Below are 19,999 nucleotides of genomic sequence, written 5' to 3'. Positions count from 1 at the left end.
AAATCAAGAAACTGGCAGCGTGGCTATCAGGACACTACCAAAACAATTCTGCTTTTGAACAATAAGTCTATTATACCTTTCAGTACTTTAAGTGGTCATGGTACCATATCTTACGTTATTATTATACATTTATCACTTTTTAGACAGGACCGGGTAACAAACCTTAACCTTCCTTTTGTACCTCAAAGTGTAAGAGCAAGTTGTTTGCATTGCTTACGAGTAAAAATATCAACAACCTCATCTACGTCTATTTTCGATCGCAATGAATAATTAGTGCCAATTGCCATGTTCTTAAAGAAACATTTCGGCCACATGCGCTAGTAAATTGCGCCTAGCATATACCTTTGATTGTTCGACCGACTGAATGGTCTACCGACCGCATGTACCTCTTGTGTCGGCTTATTAATTAAAGAGCTTCTTTCGCACTCACATGTTGTCCCAAGTAGTCTACACAGCAGCTGAGGATCAGTGAGTATTTGGAAACTGGCATATTTTCTTGCAAGAAGAAGCGTTACTTGTGGAGTGTCTGGTAGTTTTTCATTTGAGAATGCATGCACTCCCAAGGTCTTAGTTCTGTGTCTTTGTTGCTGCCAAGTAAGTCACCCTTATAGACTGTACAAGATCCTTGATCAATGGCTTTTGCTTAGAAGGATCTCTCACAATTAACGTAGTTAGCCCCAAAATTATCGAACACACCTATCTAAGAGGGGGTTTCCGGGAAACGCGGAAACATGCTTACATACGCCCCTGGTTACCCAAAATTAACTATTGGATTTGATTAAATGTGTTCATGACATCTTCTATACTTTGAAATTTCTACAGCACATGCACTTAATTAATTACAAAGCAAAGCAATCTTGCGCATTTCTAAAATTTCTTTTAAAATTTTAATTAATCATTTAATAGAAATGTATTGCTATTCTTGTAAACCTTCGCTAACGTCGCAACGAGTATGTCTTTCTAATGCCCAGTAGTAAAGCATCCCTTTTCTTATTCTACAACGCGAATACATGTACTGTACTGTACAACTCTCATTTTTGTTTGCGCACCGGGAGATCCGGATACACGAGTTTATCCGGGACATGGCTAGTACTTTTCGAGATGAAACTCAGCTTGTGTTCATATCTTTGCTTAGCAGGTTCGTCGTAATTTTAATTCAGGTATAACAAATTGTCTCTCGTCTATTTCAATCTACACTAAAACAGGCATAATTTACATTTCTTTCACTAATTATCAGATTGTTGGTCGCTCTATATTGTCTGATTACGACACATCAACTGAAAGATGCCTGACACAAACTTCAGAAAGCTACAAAGTATGCAACACTCTCACTTTTGTGTTGTGTGCCAACTTGAAGTGGGATGGAGAGTATTTTATATCAATTGCCGAAGAAGGCTATCAGTACGAACAGACGATGGCTTTTTTCCCGTTGCTTCCCGGATTGTGTCGAGTACTGGAAGAGTCAGTTTCGCTTCCTGTCCGTCGATTGTGCAATTTTAATTTGAGAGTGTCTATTCTATTTTCAGCGTTTCTTCTCAATCTCTGTCTGTTTGTTCTGACTGTGGTTGCACTCTATCACGTTGTCTATATCGTTTGTGGAACGAAAAGAGTGGCAATGATATCGAGCATTTTGTTTTGTGTCAGTCCAGCATCTGTATTTATGTCTGTCATGTACTCTGAAATTTTGTTTTCGTTCTGCACATTCGTTGGTTTGTGGCTGTTGTTGACTGGAAGACTTTGGCTATCATCACTGTGTTTTGCACTCTCCAGTGCTGCTCGTTCAAACGGGATTGTCAATTGTGGCTTTATTGCGTATTCATGTATTTCCCGGCTATGGAATCAACGACAATGTCTGAAGAATACGATTTTGCACATACTTGTATGTGCTATTCAATGTTTTATTACGTTATTACCATTCCTCGCATTTCAAGTTTATGGATATTTTCAGTTCTGCACCCGTGGAAGTGACAGACCATGGTGTTATGACTATATTCCACTTATGTACTCATTTATACAAAAACAATACTGGAATGTGGGACTGTTTCGATACTATGAACTGAAGCAGTTACCTAATTTTTTCTTGGCAAGTCCAGTTGTTGTACTGTCAACTATTTATGTCGTTGTTTACTTCAAGTCAGCACTAGAGAGACAGTTTAATCCTGATTTTCACATCAGAAAGAAATGTTATAATGGGTATTCATGTTTATATTAATCACAACACATTGTCTGAGCGTGATGGTGGTCCGTTTCAGGGGTGTATGGTCAGTGACTGCTCTTCCATTTGTGGTTCATCTTGCATTTTTGCTATTAGTTGGAACCACATCGATGCACGTGCAGGTTACTTTGTACTATTTTGTTAACAATTTTTGTGGGTCATGTGATAATTTTTTATTTAGGTTATCACTCGACTTATCTGTTCTTCTACTCCAGGCTTCTACTGGTTTGCTGGTCATGTAATGGATTTGGATGGGAAGGAATTTACTCACTCTCAACTATGTCGCTGCTTGGTTGGTTTGTACTTTGTGACTTTCTCTGTAGTGGGCACTCTCATGCATTCCACATTTTATCCATGGACATGATGTAGATGTCCTACATAATCTACTAGGAATGTACTTTGGTTGGAATACTGGATTAATTAAATAAAATTCAAATGTCTATACTCAATGTCTATCGTCTGAAGAGATTGTATGCTTGAGTGCTGTACTTATGTACTTGAGTAAGCCACAGAGATCAAGTAATGTCTTATCCTTAACTTTCTGTGCAAGTCTCTACATTTTCACACTTTGATGTTCTAATTGGTTCTGGTAAAACAGACCTTCTGCCAGATTTTGTGTCTCTAGGAATGATTTGTTTTTGTTCCCTTCTGCCTTTACACCACATGTTGGCCATAATTAGGTTCATGGTATCAAATTCTAAAGAGTTGGATAGTGCAGCAGCATGGAATGTTACTTGGTGAATCACTTCCGCTCATTGTCACCTCAAGGTGTCAATGAGTAAAGTTCCATTTTATGCTTTACCATAGGTGTTAGCCATTCTCAAATATGGAGATTGCTTGAGTGAGTATGATACTTACTTTGCCAACCTATAGACTGTTCCACTGATCTGGATTACCCAAAGTAGATGGTGCAGCTGCTACTTAATTAAAGGAAAGAGGAAAGATGAGCTACAAGACAGATTATGAACTCAGTGATGTCTCAGTTCATGATGGTTTTGGAAAAGTTCAGAAGATGACGCATTGCAAGCACAATGTACATTTAATGTTACAGTAGTAAATGAGCAGTTGATAATGTGGTAGGACCTCATCCTACATATGATCAGACAGAGCCAATTAGACAATGAGATGAGACAATGACATTGTGACAGGCGTGTGCATGTTTTGCAACAGTGGACTAACAAACCAAGTCACATTCCATTTCATACTTCAGATGATGATTGTGATGACGGACTAAGTTCTCGATTTTGACAAATATAATTTATGGCTTTGTCCGTGTCGAAATACCCCTATGGTAATTCACATACACAACCATAGATGCGACAGGTATATTGGGTGCTGCAATGGTAGTTGCAAGATTCGAATCTTTTCTTTTGACCTCCCTGTAAACGTGCTCCCTCTTTCAGTTGTCCGTAGAACACAGCCTTCAGTATTCTGTCATCATTCGAACAAACCAAGTGCCCTGACCAATGAAATCGTGCTCATAGAAGGAATGTCTCGTTAGCATTCATGTTGCAGATTCTAGGAACTTCCGTATTAGGAATCAAGTCTTGCCATCTGATACCAGCAACCTTGTGCAGACACTTCATGTGAAAACAGTCTCAACTTTTGACATGCCTGTGATATAACGTCCATGTTCCGAAACCATATAGCAATGGTGAGATGACAACAGCACAATATACGTTCAGTTTGGTTTGCAAGCGTACCTGTGTTCCACCACAATCATTCATTTAGCTGAATTGACTCGTACTGCACATCCAAATATTTATACAATATCGTATGTGCTTTCACATCTAATTTACAGGAACTGTGGCAGGCTACTACAGGTTTGTTCAGTTCAGTCATGTTGGATACAGAGTGTACAAGTTTTACCAATTTACTCAGAAATGTAAAATTCCAAGGTAACAAATCGATTCCACACACAACTCATACAACATGTGTTTAATCAGCGCCAACTACAGTTGATTAATGAATCCCATAGTCCTGTGAAGTTTATCTCTGACCTTAACTAAAGAGTAAGGCAGCATTAGAGCAATGATAACATGGTGGTTCAGCTGGCATGAGTCAGAGCAGTAGAGCAAATATTTGGGCAAACCTGTAAAATATTGGAAATGCCATGTGATGTGAAATGGAGGACAGCTGCTGTCCAAGACTGTTGTATCTTTCATCAAGCAAGGAATTACAGTCACAGTCTTGTGGAATAGCCTGTTGTCAGTTGATAAAGAATTTGTGATTTAGAAACGTGTCATTGCTGTTCTAATGTTGGAAAGGTATGTATTGGCAGACAAACAGACTGACAGAGAATGACATACATGTATATGTTGACTTGTGGTGAATCCAGTAAGGATTTCATGACGCATTGACTCTCAATTTTCTAATTTTCTTCACGCTCTCTGTTTCAAAACTTCTTAGACCACACATGATTTTGTCTATCCAAGTAGAATGCTCAGAAGCTACGAATTCCGAGTTTGTTGGAGAGATGTTGACTTTTCGCAAATGATGCCAAATCTTGTCTTTGTACCTAACTTTGGTCTTGGTGCATGGAGCAGTTGACCTAAAGAACTTAATTGCTTTGGCAGTCTTCTGTCATCCATTCTGACTATGTGGTCAATCCATTTCAACTTCTGCTTCATCAGCATACATTCTACCCCACTCATACCAGCACTTCTCAGGACTTCAATATTGGATACCCTCTCTGTCCAATGTATTCTCAAAATACGGCCGAAGACAGCTGAGATAAATTTTCCAGTTCTTCAATGTCTTCTGGTATAAGGTCCATCTGGGACCCATACATGAAAGTTGAAAGCACATCTGCTTTGTAAATCTGTACTTTCGTACTCATTTGTATTCCTCGTTAACTCCAAAGTCTCTTCTGTAAAGCACCATAAGCCCCACCTGCTTTTTGTAACCGAGCTGTTATGTCTTTTTCAGCAGTGCAATTGTCTGAAAGAACACTTCCAAGATAAGAAAAAGGAGGACATCTTCAAGGCATCATGAAAACAATTGACCATGTGTTATATGTCATCTGCTGAGTGAGCAACAAGAGCACAGTTGTCTGCAAACAGTAGATTCCTGAAAGTCACACGACCAACACACACACACACACACACACACACACACACACACACACACATGCACACACACACAACCCACACACACAACCCACACACACACACCTAATCAGAGCACAACTCTGTACATACTGTACTCTCAAGCACCATTTGTGTCTGCTGACTACCAATTTTCAGGTAAAATCATTATGAAAAATGCTATTTGGTGTTCACTTACTTTGATAAACAGTGCATACACATCCTAAACTGGCAAGACATACAAACCAAAAAATGGAAACAGGCTCAGACCAACTGCTACGAAAAGAGTATGTCTGTATAATAAATAGGAATCAATGCACTGACTTGTGCAGGTCTTGGACAGCTTTGTTTGTTCTGGTCATCTCGTTAGTAAGCACATGATATTCATCATCATCAATATGAACAAGACCATCTAGAGCACAGTAATGTTACATGTATTGCACTGTCGTTAGAGCAACATACTGCATTAGTTATACAAGAATTGATATCTATTGCATCAACTCACAGTTTGAATTTTCTCCATCAGGCCATCGTCCAGTTGCTGGCTCATCAGCCCACTGCCACCAGTGATATCCCACAATAAATTTGGCTTTTGCTAACTCAGTGACAAATTTTGTGAACAGAGAAGCTCTTTCATCTTGTGTTGTAGCTGGATTGTGAGCTCGGGCTCCTTTTGTATTCGGAAGATTTGAGTCAACCGCTGTAAACGAAAACTCTCCAACAATAACCGGTTTGCCGGTTGCTTGATGGATTTCTTCAAGTACATTCATCTGAGGAAGATCAGAATACATATGTTGATCTACCCAATCAACATATGGTAACATAGCTCGAATGGCTTGTGGGTTCTGTGAAGACGACCTCATGCCTAAGAGGAGGTGGTTGGAATCATAGTGCCATATGGCAGCCGAAGACAAATTAAAGTATTGAGTAGCCCAAATAAAAGTAAACTTGTTCATACTCATGGAGTATTCTGTCATATTGAGACTATGGTCATGAAGATGATTGACTACATCATCAAAGCTTGTAGCATTGATATTCCACGCCTTATTTAGATCTTGGATTGTGCCATAAAGATCTTGAAGAAATTTCACAGCACGTTGCTCTCCTGCAGAGGACATCTTCATTGAAAGGTACTGCGAAAGAAAGTCCTGGTTTACATTGAATTCGTTGTCAAATTGCCAACCGATCAAGTTTGTGTCATTAGCTCGAGGTGCCACCTGTTTGGCAGCAATGCCGTACATTTGGTCACGCATGTCCTGACTGAATACATCTCCCATACTGCTATGATTTAGCCACGTAGTTCCAATATCTAATAAATGGCAGTAAAGCAGTCCTGGCTGCTGTTCCATCACTGTAGCACTCCAGCCACTAATTGTATTAAAATTCCACTGCAGTAGTCGCTGACGTGTATTATTAGCCCACTTTTCTCCACTGCCATACCTTGCCATAGTTGAGTTGTAGTATGGAGAATATCCAAGAGCTTGAGCAAAAGACAACGTGTCTCCACAATTCAAATATTGCTTCTGACACTCAACGCTTTCCCTCCCACCTACACCATCATCCATTCCACCATTATTAACATGATTAACTCCAACAGTCATGAAACGATTTTCTCCCTGTGCAAGCCACCATATCCCATTCATGTCTTGAGTAAGTGTTACAAATTTAGAAATTGGCTCTGAAATCAGAACATACCCAATGATACCTAAACAATCATAACCAGCTGCTGTAGCGTCCTTCACTCCAACTGACGTTGCACAGGCAAAATGATCATTAAACTTGTGGCTATAGTATTGATACAGAGGAGTAGTGTGATTAGACTGCTGCACAAAAAGATAGCCCACGAGGTACAGTTTTTGATATCCATTCTCTGCAAATGATGAATTGGCGAGAACGTGATCGTTTAATTGTGGATGATAGAATACATACACAGGTACCGTTCCTGCAACAACACAGACTGTAACAACACATACCATACAGTACGATCATTACACAGAAACTCGGTTTGTAAATTAGTGTATGCTACAATATGTTTAAAATACACACAATTTTCATAAAATCAAAAACTTAACTATTCTGTACAAATCCTGTTTATTAACAAAACCTGTTGCCTAAAGTTATTTTATTTAGTAATTAGTACAAATTTGTTATATTAATTAATTAACTAACCTTCATGTTGAGTCTTGACTATGTATCCTTCTCTTCTAACAAAATGATAGCCGAGTAGAGGGTATACATCACCGTCCAGCTCAGAGATTGTCTTGCTGGTAACGTAGTTGTCTGAATTTGAGACAGACAAGCGCGAAAATTGAAGACTGAGAGGCACTACGTCGCTCCGTTCCAGCGCAAGAAGACTGCCTTGACACGTTGCAAAAAAAAAGTATAAAAGCGGCAATACTATTACTTCTAGCATAACGCGGTGACCTCCTTCTAAGCTAGTGAGCTAACCCACGCCGGAAGCCAAGGCACCCGTTAGAAAATTCTAAGGGACTTAACGCACGTTATATAGCCAGTCAGTCAGTTTTGAGCCTGGTACAGCCAGTGACTACTGAATTGAAACAAACTTAATGCAAGTAACTCAATAATTATAGCAATATTAGTAATTCTGACGCACTGAGTAGTCTTTATAATAAATATTATTAATTATTTAAGTCCCTTGCAAACCGTCACGCCTACTTCTCTATAGTCTGAGTCTCACACAATCTAATTTAACAATTGGTAGCAAATGGAAACTCAACAATTCTCTCCCAAAAACACAATTCATTCTCAGCAGTACAGAAAGCAACAAACAAGACAATGAAACAATTGTGCACTGTCATGCACAATTGCTAGATTTGCAAACTGAAATACAAAACATTGAGTAATAAATTGGTCCATCAATCAAGAAAATACTTGGCTACAGCTCAATCTGCAATTCGAGTTTCAGAAAATGACACCAAACACACTTATTCTTTAGCAATTGCCAGGAGTAGTTTCTTATAATCACCCCTGGTGTCTCCTTTGATCCATGAACCCAAAGGCTTACCATAGATGGCTTGGAAGCGAAGTTTGATATCAGCCAAATCAATCTAATAAATGCGACTTTGATTCAAACTCTTAACATAACAATGTATCTGCCAATATCCATCCTACTTCACTCCGTGACACCAGAACCCGAATCAGCTGACTGTCGTTAGTTCCAGCACCCTTCATTGATCGATACAGACGTTCAGCAAAGTAGGCTTGAGAATCAAGAGCAGATTGGGCTAAACACAACCAAAACTTATACAAAACAAACTAAATCAAAGCGTTTATGAGCTAGTAGTCATACCAATAGATAGAAAACCTTCCTCCAGTTCACCAGACATTTCTTTATTTATGGCTTTGATGATGTCATGACCGGCAAGCTGATGGACACAATTTTCCAAGCAACACATGTAAACATGTCCAAATTGCATGCAAAAGAGATTTAATACTTCTCTGTATTCAACAAATGTTGCTCTCAGCTGAGCATAGTTTCGTGACACAAACACCTTGTTAAAGACTGACTCATCTGTGCCCCACTGGCCAACCCCTGCCTAAGCCCACAAAGAGGTAAAAGACAACTACAGATCACGAACAAACTAGATTAGTCAAATATGGTTACATCGTATAGATCACGAGCATCCTTCATAGCCAAATCCTTGTCCACAGTAGTAGAACAATCTCTGTTAGCCTAAACACCAACTCTTGACGAACGATCTAATTTGAGTATACGGTCTGTCAAACTAAGTATACCATACCTGCAACAACGAGACAAGTAATCGTTTGAAATGGCCACCTGTCTCCGACACGACATCCTTCTCCAAGTCACGCTTCAACTCCTGATGATACGCTTTCTTTAATTCTTTAATTTCCTACAAAAAATTGTCAAGATAAACACATGCCTATAAAAATACTTTACAAAGAAATTGCTAACATCTGATGAACGAGTGCACAAAATTTCCAACAAAACACTTTCATCCGTGCCAGCTCCCTACAAAGACGTTTGCATGTAAAACTTTTTGTAAACACCATTGATGTGCTACAGTATACCTTCATGGCTTTTCGCAACTCCTTGGCATCAAATACCAAAGGTGTATCCAACAGTGCCAACACTCCATCTTCCAAGTGACCTCCTAATTCTGATTTGAGATCACTTATCAGATCCTAAATTTCAAACAAGCTGGTAAGATAACAAAGTAAACAAGGTTGACAGTTCAAAACAGCAACTTGATCATATGAGTCACTACAAATAAATATGACTAGTAGTAGAACTGTAAAAACTAAAGCACTAAAGTGCTAAACCCTAGGCGCACAGTAATTGTCTGCATTCCATTCTGTATGTATGCCACGCCTTCAGCAACCTTTTTTGCTTACGAAGTCATTGTTGTGTGCTCCCAACACAAACTATTTGCTAATACCAATGCTGTCTTAGGCAGAAGAGAAAATTTGGAGGACAATTCTGTATAGACAACTTTTTCCTGTCTTAGCAGACGGCAGTCACCTGTGCAACCTCAACAAGAAATCTAACTGACATACTTTGCACAATGCCTGGAGAAAAGTGATCTGGAAGGGGCTCAGAATGAGTGGTTGTGACTCAATGATAGAAAGATGTGCACCTTAGTTCGTGGAAGCTAGTGAAAGGCTAAAACGAGAACAAATGATGTCCCTTCATCAGTTCCTGTATAGCACAAATGAGATAGTTTGTAACATTGCTTGTATATCATGTATATCGAAATCCATAAGGACGTATACTACATTTTCTTTGTGTACATTGAAGTACAGCGACTTGAAAGGATAGTCTAGTTGTGCTCTGATCTTTTCTCTCTTTTGTACATCTTTTCTTTACTGCCTCTGGGCAATGTACCTGTATTAATGTGAGAACACACACACCCCACTTTATGCTCCAAATGCAGAACCTACTACCGAAGATGATGAAGTGGATCAAGGTGCAGAAACAACAGAAATGAATAGAGATGATAATTACTAAAAATAATAAACCAGGACATGATCACCACACTTGTCAATAATAGTGCCACAAGCATAATGTTTTGTGTTAGAAAGGGAGGAAAGAACCTGAAGACCAAGCCAAATTCGAAATGCAACACTGAAAGCTCTGGCAGGCATAGCAAGGCCAAGATCGATTATTGTTGGGTATTGCCTGCATGCAGCCATGCACCAGCGACGTGCTGAGCAGCAATCTGATTCAGTCTAGCTATACTGGCAGAATCTTTAATTAAGAGAGGAGAACATCGACGAGAATCCACGACAAGCTGTAAATAGTGTTGGCTGGTTACTTCTGCACTACATTCAATTGACACAGGCTTGCTTCTCGATCTTGCCACTAATTCATCTAACCTCGTTTTCACTACTCTGTAGAATACCCAAGCAAGGTGGTAGGGGTATGACTGTGAGTATCCCGGCCCCGCTTTCAAGTAAAAGAAAGAGCATCTACGACAGACTGCAGCATCAGCAGTACAGTACAGCACTAGTACAAAGTCTGTTTAAAGTTTTACAATACTAGACCTGGTCACTATCAAAACAACATTTGAATTTTCTGTTGAGTCATACATCAATTATCGGACACTCCCCAATATCGAACACTGACATAAACCAGACAAAAGTTTCTTGTATCTATGGCATGAATGTAGAGAGTAGTCACACGGTAACACAACGTGCTAGATTCAGCTTGATCATTTGGCATATTGCTGTTCACGGTGACAAAATAGAACTTTTGCTGCTTTTCCCGTATATTGGACACACCGACGGTACTACAGTTCCCTGTCTGCACCTAGAAATAATAGGTACATGTCTCTTCTACTCGCAGTGATAACAACAGATCGGCAGCTTTGTACATTGCTCTTCAGAAAGCTAGACAAGAGAGGAGGGTCTTGTTCTCTAATATCGAACACCTGAGTTTGCTTGATGCGAGTGCAAATAGGCAAAACCGCGATGAATTGTGTTAATACTGACTGCAGACGTTTTGTAAATGCCCGACAAGCATAAAGAGCCTTTGACTCGTCTCTGTATTCAAAGAATTAGCTATATGGCCGTCCACAACCAAATGAATGAATCTACAGATGTTAAACTGAGAACATTTATAGCCCTCCCTAATCTAGCACGTCCTGAACATCACCATCGTATGTGAACAAATGAATCTAGAGAAGGTGGTAGCTAATGGGCTTGATCATGATCAGTACAGCCTCGCATAGCCAGACGCTACTGCTGTGTTATACACACTTCGTCTTGACAGAACACGGCTTTCTGCAATCGTCTATCCTGCGTCTATACTGAGCATACATACATCATAGGAGTCATTTGAAGATCTAATTTTCTCTCCAAATACTCTTTTGTATAATATGGAGACGAGTCAAAGACCTTCCATGCTCGGTGGGCATTTGTAGATGTCTTCAGTCAACATTAACATAATTCTTCACGGTTCTTGCCTACATTGCACTCGCATCAAGCAAATCGGGTGTCCAATATTATAGAACAAGACCCGCCCCTCTTCTTCAGCTTCCTGAAGAGCAACGTGCAAAGCTGACGATCTGTTGTTATCACTGCAAGTAGAAGAGACAAGTACCTATTATTTCAAGGTGCAGACAGTGAACTGTAGTCCCATCAAAAGCAAAAACCGCGACTTTCTGATATTTGATGGGCGTGCCCGATATACGAAAAAAGCAGCGGAAGTTCTATTTTGTCACTGTGAACAGCAATACACCAAGTAATCAAGCTGAATCTAGCACGTCGTGTTACTACTCTCTACACTCATTCCTTAAATACAAGAAATCTTTGTCTGGTTTCCACTACACCAGTGTCTGATATTGGGGAGTGTCCGATAATTGATGTATGACTTTAGCCTCAAACTTCCAGACCAGAGAAAACATGAAGCACGTACTATATGACTCTATGTAAAGTCTGTCCAGCTAAGTCCATCCAGCTAACTTCACCCCCTCAAGTCACTTGGGGGAGGGCATTTGTAACTAGATTACATCATAGTAAACTAAGAGCGTTATCAACAAACAGTTTAACATGCCAATAGCATGACTACATTTTTAGAGACTACATGGATGTAGAAACCACCACCAGCATTGACTACATGACACACTGATGGTCTAAAGTCAAAGAATTGGGGAGTTTTACTCTGTAGAGAAAGGTTTCCCAAAGCTATGGACCCGTTTAGACTATTAGCAGTAACATCACTGTACCAACTAGGTTTACAGTAGTTACCCCTATGTTTCAAGGTGCTAATCATGTACTGACTGTTCATTGGTCAGCTCCTTGATACGATAATGAATATACAGGAAATTACAGTGATATCTATCTGCTAGGGACGGCACCTTCAAAATGATGATCGTAGCACGTTGCTGCGACTTTCCTAGCAGGAGTTATTGCAATTTTTCTGGGGTTGAAGTTAGCTGGGACGGACTTTACATCAGCGTGAGAGGGATGACTTCCCTCTCACGCAGGTGAGAGTCCGTGCTACACCTGCTCTGGTGATGAACGTGCCACACAGCAATTGCTGTACCTTTCCATACATGGTTTTGAACTGCAGCTTTATCTTCTGACGCTGCTCGTTAGAACAGGAGGTCAACACGCGAATAATAGCGTCTTCGTCCGTTCCTGCAACGTAATTTTGCAAATTATCCTCGCAGAGCAACAGAGGCTACAGTCACTCACCAATCCCTTTCATGGCTTTGCGCAATTTCTCGGCTTCTGCCTCTGCGTTGAAATTTTGAGCAGCGGTAATAGTTCCATGTGTAACAGGCTGCCATAATAATTAATGAAATAATATGTAGCAAGATATTCAGTAAGATCGTCACAATTCGCATCTCACCGTGGCCATGCTGTCTCGGTTCCGCGAAACTGTGTATGACTGATTAGACAATTAAGACCCGGATTAAGCAATTTGTGTCTCACGCTGGGCGTTCATTACCTCGCGAGTAACCCATCAAAGCCCAATCAGCCACCTCTTTAATTAATTAAACTACCGAAATGTGAACAACGACATATACAGTTCTGCAGACATTTCTTACTCCTCTCGATGGAGGTACTATTGGTTACTAGACTAGTAGAGTAGATATACTACATACGTAGCTACGTATTAGTATAGGGCGGGGCGTAGCGTGGTACTTATGCCCTGTATTTGTAGGCGTGGTCATAAAAATTGTGGGCTCTAAATACGTGTGAGGACCAAAGCTGTATTATACTATATAGTATTTACACAACCCTTTCTCCAGTCTGGCTCTACGCCACTGATTCTACCGTATCAGTCAATTATGGGAGCCAATAGAGTGTCTAGACAAGTAAGTGTGTTATAAAAGTGGGCGTGCCCCTTAGCACCGTGAAGGGTTAAGTCCCCCCTATTTCTACAGGTCACGCTACGCCCTGTGTAACTGACGTAATCAGTACATAGACTAGACGTGCATAGTCACGCATGTGTGCTAGGGTTGAAAAAGTTGGCTGCAGCCTCTGCTATCTCAAGATTGTGAACACTAGGTACGTACGATTCAAACGTTACGTGGGTGACATGAACGGTCAAACTCGATCACGCCTAGTTAGGAAGTGTCAAAAGAAAAAAGGACTGTAAGTTACATTGATTGCTTGCAAAAATGCTATAGATTGCACTTCGCTTCTAACGATCCTGTGCCTAGTTAGACTAATGAGCCGCAAGTAGCTTTTATCTGCTCAGACAATTATTGTAGATTTAGAATTTGTAATTTTGCGAAATTTGGATAATTACTTTAAAAGAATCTAGTTTGTTTAGTAACATTGAGTCAAGCAATTATCGCCTTTGTGAGTTATCTCTAATAACTAGATGGAGAGCCAGTCAGCTACTATATCATGACTAACACTGCTAGAGAATCCGTAACTAGAGTAGCCCATCGTCTTGATGCCACTGTCAACAACTTTTATTGACACAATCGGGGTACTGTAATTCCAGTCCTAGAACACGTTTCCATCTCTGCAACACTTCTATACCTACACGTACACCTACAAGTACCGCTAAACACGACCAACTGCACTATCGAAAACTTCAAGGAAAAGCAAGCAATCACGCACTACAACTAAGCAAATCAATTCTAGTCAAGAGTTCGAGTTCAAGTCCTGGTCGGTTGACATGACTACTTGACAATAGCCAGCATAACGCGTTGGTAATCGCCGCTAGTGTCGTCTTTGACGAAATCAGCCAAAGTCTGAGAGTAGATAATCAAGAACCTTTCTTTGATGTCAGCCAAATCAATCTAACAACAGAATCACACAAACACACGTAACTAACTGGTAGCGAGCACTCTCATTACAACATTTGCTGTGTAGCTACGCTTACCTCACTTCTTGAAACTATGATACGTATCAAGGTATCATCATCTGTTCCGAGTCCTTTCATCGATTTGTATAGACGTCCAGCGTAGTACGACGGGCGGTCCATGATACTCTCGGCTGTCACAAGAAAACGTCACTCTACTGTCTATACAGTACACCAGCGGGTACCACGCTCACTCACCAACGGCGACGTATCCGCTTTTGAGATCCCCAGACATCTCAGATTTAATAGCGGAGATAATGTCTTTGCCGGAAAGCTGTATTAGGTAAAATAATCTATTATATTTGATGTAACTTGACACAGTAAAACCTGTCAACAATGACCACCCAAAGATCCTTTACTAAAATAGTACACCCTGCTTCACAAACGTGCGCGCGTTAGAACAAGTAGCATGTAAGAGGGCAAGACATCACGTGCGCTATGACGTCAAACCTCAAAATACTTTTTAACTTTAGCGCATGCGCGCTCGGGTTATAAATAATAAATGCGCAAAGTGAGCACTGTTGGGTAGGTGGCCGGTTGCGACAAGTGTGATGCATGAGGCGAGCTTGTTTGTTACCTCCTTGTAGGCTTCGAACGTAGCACGTAGTTGTGGCGGGCTTCTTGTAGCAAAGATCTTGTTGAAGACCGACTCGTCTGTTCCCCATTGCTGGACACCTGCCTAAGCGACAAGATAAACAAGAGGTTAGGCAACAAATTGTGTTTTAGTTCGCGTTGCCAGACACCCCCACAGTACGCGATGCGTGCACGTGCCAGTCAATATCCGCGAGGCGGGAGCGGTCTCGCTACGCGAGACTAGAGTTGTGGTTATTACTTTCATCAAATCATCAGCTTCTTTCATGGCCAGATCCTGGTCAACGGTCTCAGAATCATCTCTGTTACACTAGAGACATAGACAATTACAAGTTAGAGACAGACTCATTCGTCCTCTGGAGCTCTATCTAGCTAATTACTTGCAGCAAAGAGATGAGAAGCCTTTGGAAGTGGCCGGAAGTTTCGGATCGGACGTCTTTTTCCAAATCTCGTTTGAACTCCTTGTTGTACGTTTCCTTCAACTCTAGTAGTTCCTGTTACGCAAACAAGTGCAAATAAACAGGAGTTAGGAAATGATTAGGATAATTAGTATAATTACAAGCACGCATGCAAAACAATCAATGGGTATCTACATCAAAATCCGTTCTTACCAAATTGTTCCTCGTACAAATGATCTCCACTAGAACAGATTCATCGGTTCCAAGTCCCTGGCAATGCAAACATACTTGTAAACTATTCCATCACGTTAGTTTGCACGTGCTACGGTATTGGTGTATTGGTGTCATCTATATACCTACTATATGTACAACTACTAGCAAACCGTGCTTGCGCTGTTCAGGAAACCTGCACCTTACTCTCTGCTCTTGGAAGATAATGTACTACGCAACTACACAGAAGCGTAGAGGGTTTCTACGGGCAGTCTATTATTATTACAGCAATCATCACAATCAGTCCGGGACTCACACTAATCAAATAAATTACTGATCTTCGCTATCATGTACACAGCACGTCCCAGCAGAGTATTATTACCGGAAAATGCTGATGTAATGTCATTCAACGTACATCAGGCATTGGTAACAGAACAAATCAAAACAAAACCAGTAAACGGCTTCTACATGTACATGTACACTATAGTAGTTACAATAGCATACGCAAACAATGACCTCATATGAATATTGCATTAATTAATTGACCATTCCATCTAACATCTCGTCCGTTATTTTGTTCCTATTTCGACTAACACCGTGTATTCCTGCATGGTCGCTCTAATTACCTTCATAGCACGTCGCAGTTGTCTAGCCAGGTAGACGACGGATTGGTCCAGTAATGCAAGAATGGAGTTTTCGAAGTTACCCGTTAATTCTGACTCCATGTCTTCTGTAAGATCCTAGAGAATCGAGCGTCAAACCATGATTACACAAAAATGTTAATGACCGAAGGCATGTCAAAACGTCATCACGTCACAATGGCCGGACGTTGTTCGTCTGCACAACGTCCGGTCACGCGCTACTGCAAGCATGTGCACCACACTGTCGTATGCAGGCACGAAATCGGTTACCTTGCCGAACATAGTCTTGTATTGCACTTTCAACTCTTGCCGCTGCCCGTTAGAAATGCCCGTTAGAATGTCGACGATGGGAGCTTCGTCGGTGCCTAGCAGGAGAAAGACGTCATTTCTAGACCGAGACAATGGCGTGACTGGATGGAAGTTAGCGTTCATGCCACGATGTGTCAAACACGTCGCGCATCCATACCGATCCCTTTCATCGCTTCTCGAAGCCTTTCCGCTTCCACCTCCGCATTGAAGGACGGCGAAGGAAAAATTGTTCCACTTGTGTCAGACTAGCGAAAAGAAATGTAAACTCGAGGCATTTGATAAGACAGTTTCTGTACTGACCGAGGCCATTGCGTTCGGAGTTCGGTGTTGTGTCTCTGACTGTGGCAGACGGTAGAATGACTCGCGCTACTATGCCGGCTGCTGTACATTTGATGGCAACTCATATAGTTGCCATGACGTAAGTGGATCTGCAACTGATAATTTGTTGCGCAAAGTTTGTTCCAAGGCGAACTCCTCCCAGTGCGACCATGTATGGTATCCCTGACTTGTCAGTGAACGCCTGTGTCGGCTAGATCGTGCAGACGTCTCGTGTAGACTTTCAGTGATTGACGACTCCTGACATCTGCAATTACGTTTTAGCTAGTTGAGCAAAGAAAAACCAATACTAATTATAACAAGGATGGTTGAAAAATTTTTCAATTATTGATTAAATCTTCATTGTCACAACTTAATTAACTTAATTAACATAAGCCACGATCAGATCGGCAGTGGCCCACCTACTGGTACGCCCTATACTAGCCAAACTGACGTTGTCCATGTCGTGAGCAAGATTACTAGCAATGTGCATGATGCCGCATCTCAAACAGATGCGTGACAACGTGGATGAGGAATGGCGAAGAACTTGTGGACAGTGAAGAGAACCCAGAGTGTCAAGGTTTATAAATTATAGAGCCTGTTTTTTCCTTGCGGAAACGATTGTGCAAGCCGTGCCTAACTTTCCTTAATAAATAACTTAATTTTTAAACGTCTACTTATGTCACAAACCAACTTTCCCGTACAAAAATTCTTCGCACATGCAGGCTTGACCATGCAGGCAGTAATTTCTGTAGTAGGTCCGTCAAAGTGCATAATTTCTTCCAATATATAACAGCTGCAGTAAGAGAGGTGATTGCTCGGTAGTAAGAGTGAACCAATTGGACAACCGTACAATTCGTCTTCTAAATTGCGAGACCTCCAATCGTTGTGAAGAACAACTGTGATTTGACTGCGTGAAAGACACTAGAGATCGTTTTGAAGAAAGCGTGATCACTTTTACTAACTAACTGCATGATCCATTAGTTGCAGTGTGTCACCAATAAGCGTACACAGTATATACACTACAACAGTGAGCAACCTGTATTGATTGCGGCACCGAGCCGCTATAACATACATATGCACTCAGGCATTCGTGTTTAGAATAGCGCCATATATCATTATTCTAGTGCTCAGCTTCATGAGTATTGCATGCATGCACTATACGAGATCAGAAGCACAGCAAGGTGTTTCTGAAAGCAGGAAAGTTGAACTGTGCACGAACGCTGTATGCATATATGTTACGGACAAGCTGATTCCAGACCTCTGCATGGCCGTTCCTAAACCGGCTAGCTTTCCCTTTGCGTTCCGGCCACAGGAATCGCGTATATCAAGCGTCACATGCCGATTGCTTGAAGAATGGATCATCACTTACGTTCTATTAAATACTCGAGTAGACCAGTCATTGTATCATGTCACGTGGGTTTTGCCAACTCTGATTGGTCGATACAGCGGGTACAATACAAATCGTTTGTACGCTGATACCCTATCACAGTCAAGGGAAACGTGTACACCCTACCGTTGCTATCAACAGCACAACACAACTGGTTTCAATTAGAATTGAATAACGCGCAGATGATTTGATATGCCTTTAAACGGCCAAGCACCTCTAATTAGTTACAGAATGGTCACTGACAAGTAAGAAGTAAGATTTACGTACTCACAGCTCAGAATGAACGGTAATTCAAACCAACCAATGGCCTTGCATGATACAAATCACTTATCGTATGGACGAATCTCGGATATCGTGTTATTCTGCCTCGGGTGAGTGGCAGTTAATTGTCTCGATAATTACCTCGGCTTTGCCTCGGTATCCTCGACGTGCACATATGATAACTAGTATATATAATTGTACACTTGGCAGTCATGTATACAAGAGGTGAAGTTATACGCCACTGCACACCGTATCCTTGCATGCGGACCGTCGTTGCTTTGTTGCATGAGAGCTGGTTAAACATTGTTGCCGTAAAAAACGCAACCCGTAAACAAAACGTTAAATCATAGTGAGTCGATTTAGAATTTGACCGTACAAGTGTACAGAAAATTCTGGTCTCGCAGCCACCTACTCTAGATGTGATCTAATAGATGTTGAAGAAATCGCAGTCAATTGCAAAGTGGTCATGTTACCTATGATAGTCAAAGTGTTACATATAGATAATGGATGTCAAAAATTTGATAATCTGTCTTTAACATATCGACGCGTGGATATTTCCGGAATATACTAATACTAGCTGAACATCTCATTTCTCCGGACCTCATACTGCCTGGCAAAACCCCGTTGCTATATTTATATTTATGTTTATGTATATCTACAGAAGGTTTAGAGAAGGACCGCCGAAAGGGAGAGGCCGAGTGTCAAGGCACAATTCCTCCAGAGCAATGCAGTCTCTGCAGCCAACAGTTAAACTCGCTTCCTAGACCAGTGGTTAGACAACCTGATAACGAAAATTCACGGCCACGCGGTTTTCTATAGGCATACCGGCCAAGATCATCAAGGTGACTGGTCCAAGTCAGCGAAAATGTATAACGTTACGCATGCAGATCAGGTGGTACCCTCGCTGTTATGGACCACATACCGCTTGGCAATTAAAGAGTTACACGATATATTGCCACTGAGAGCAGGGACCCCGCTTCCTACGTCGGTGGAAATGCACTTCCCATGATGCTGTCCATTCCAAGCACGCTCAAATAGAAATTGAAATATCAAGCATTATGGAATACTTAGACAGCATAATCAAGTGAATCCAAAGTACTGTTTTTGTATCCTATTCAAAACTTGATGTATTCTAGATAAAACAACAGCAAACCTACAGATATGCTCTCATTGCACACAAATAACAACAACAACATACGCTCACTGCACAGAGTGTGAGCCCCAAATTACGTCGTTGATTAACTATAAACAAGAATAGTAAGAAATCACAATTCTC

At 41.0% G+C, this 19,999-nt stretch overlaps 4 protein-coding genes across 5 annotated transcripts; 1 reads left to right on the top strand and 3 right to left on the bottom strand.

Moving 5' to 3' along the window:
• Positions 1–1,067: 1,067 nt before the first annotated feature.
• On the top strand, positions 1,068–2,658 carry LOC134196481 (GPI mannosyltransferase 2-like). 2 transcript variants are annotated; one of them, XM_062665624.1, is made up of 5 exons: positions 1,068–1,160; positions 1,238–1,461; positions 1,527–2,193; positions 2,253–2,337; positions 2,397–2,658. In XM_062665624.1, the coding sequence occupies exons 2-5, from the start codon at positions 1,362–1,364 to the stop codon at positions 2,577–2,579; spliced, it is 1,035 nt and encodes a 344-aa protein (XP_062521608.1). In that variant the 5' UTR covers positions 1,068–1,160; positions 1,238–1,361; the 3' UTR covers positions 2,580–2,658. The 2 variants fall into 2 exon arrangements, with proteins under 2 accessions (XP_062521608.1, XP_062521607.1); XM_062665623.1 differs by having other exon boundaries at positions 1,074–1,160; positions 1,238–2,193.
• Positions 2,659–3,462: 804 nt separating this feature from the next.
• Positions 3,463–7,760, bottom strand: LOC134196362 (beta-agarase A-like). The gene is made up of 4 exons (XM_062665465.1): positions 7,471–7,760; positions 5,807–7,243; positions 5,626–5,713; positions 3,463–5,267 (listed from the first exon to the last, which is right to left on the bottom strand). Exons 1-4 carry the CDS (start codon positions 7,712–7,714, stop codon positions 5,234–5,236), a joined length of 1,803 nt encoding a protein of 600 aa, XP_062521449.1. The 5' UTR covers positions 7,715–7,760; the 3' UTR covers positions 3,463–5,233.
• A 281-nt stretch (positions 7,761–8,041) lies between these two features.
• Positions 8,042–13,201, bottom strand: LOC134196232 (annexin A7-like). The gene is made up of 11 exons (XM_062665314.1): positions 13,139–13,201; positions 12,982–13,069; positions 12,830–12,924; positions 9,355–9,468; positions 9,239–9,295; positions 9,063–9,176; positions 8,927–8,995; positions 8,757–8,858; positions 8,612–8,687; positions 8,434–8,546; positions 8,042–8,369 (listed from the first exon to the last, which is right to left on the bottom strand). Exons 1-11 carry the CDS (start codon positions 13,145–13,147, stop codon positions 8,247–8,249), a joined length of 960 nt encoding a protein of 319 aa, XP_062521298.1. The 5' UTR covers positions 13,148–13,201; the 3' UTR covers positions 8,042–8,246.
• A 988-nt stretch (positions 13,202–14,189) lies between these two features.
• LOC134196233 (annexin A7-like) lies at positions 14,190–17,200 on the bottom strand. Its single transcript, XM_062665315.1, has 11 exons — positions 17,058–17,200; positions 16,915–17,002; positions 16,719–16,813; positions 16,434–16,547; positions 15,811–15,867; positions 15,580–15,693; positions 15,441–15,509; positions 15,186–15,287; positions 14,807–14,882; positions 14,630–14,742; positions 14,190–14,546 (listed from the first exon to the last, which is right to left on the bottom strand). The coding sequence occupies exons 1-11, from the start codon at positions 17,064–17,066 to the stop codon at positions 14,427–14,429; spliced, it is 957 nt and encodes a 318-aa protein (XP_062521299.1). The 5' UTR covers positions 17,067–17,200; the 3' UTR covers positions 14,190–14,426.
• Positions 17,201–19,999: the final 2,799 nt, after the last annotated feature.

This window comes from Corticium candelabrum, chromosome 21 (assembly GCF_963422355.1).
Source record: "Corticium candelabrum chromosome 21, ooCorCand1.1, whole genome shotgun sequence".
In the NCBI taxonomy this organism is placed as follows: domain Eukaryota; kingdom Metazoa; phylum Porifera; class Homoscleromorpha; order Homosclerophorida; family Plakinidae; genus Corticium; species Corticium candelabrum.
This window is presented reverse-complemented; position numbering and strand designations above follow the sequence as displayed.

Bases quoted from the DNA above. Each gene is read 5' to 3' on its own strand.
- LOC134196481 (XM_062665623.1), top strand. From the start codon at position 1,083: ATGGCTAGTACTTTTCGAGATGAAACTCAGCTTGTGTTCATATCTTTG. The intron at 1,161-1,237 runs GTATAACAAATT...ACTAATTATCAG, and splicing joins TCGTCGTAATTTTAATTCAG to ATTGTTGGTCGCTCTATATT. The intron at 2,194-2,252 runs GTATTCATGTTT...GGTCCGTTTCAG, and splicing joins AGAAAGAAATGTTATAATGG to GGGTGTATGGTCAGTGACTG.
- LOC134196362 (XM_062665465.1), bottom strand. From the start codon at position 7,714: ATGCTAGAAGTAATAGTATTGCCGCTTTTATACTTTTTTTTTGCAACG. The intron at 7,244-7,470 runs GTTAGTTAATTA...GTGTTGTTGCAG, and splicing joins AGTCAAGACTCAACATGAAG to GAACGGTACCTGTGTATGTA. The intron at 5,714-5,806 runs GTGAGTTGATGC...ACTGTGCTCTAG, and splicing joins TGATGGAGAAAATTCAAACT to ATGGTCTTGTTCATATTGAT.
- LOC134196232 (XM_062665314.1), bottom strand. The intron at 12,925-12,981 runs GTGAGTGACTGT...ATTACGTTGCAG, and splicing joins CAAAGCCATGAAAGGGATTG to GAACGGACGAAGACGCTATT. The intron at 8,370-8,433 runs GTAGGATGGATA...CGCATTTATTAG, and splicing joins TTCTGGTGTCACGGAGTGAA to ATTGATTTGGCTGATATCAA.
- LOC134196233 (XM_062665315.1), bottom strand. The intron at 16,548-16,718 runs GTAACCGATTTC...TCGATTCTCTAG, and splicing joins ACAAGACTATGTTCGGCAAG to GATCTTACAGAAGACATGGA. The intron at 15,510-15,579 runs GTAATTAGCTAG...CTATGTCTCTAG, and splicing joins TTCTCATCTCTTTGCTGCAA to TGTAACAGAGATGATTCTGA.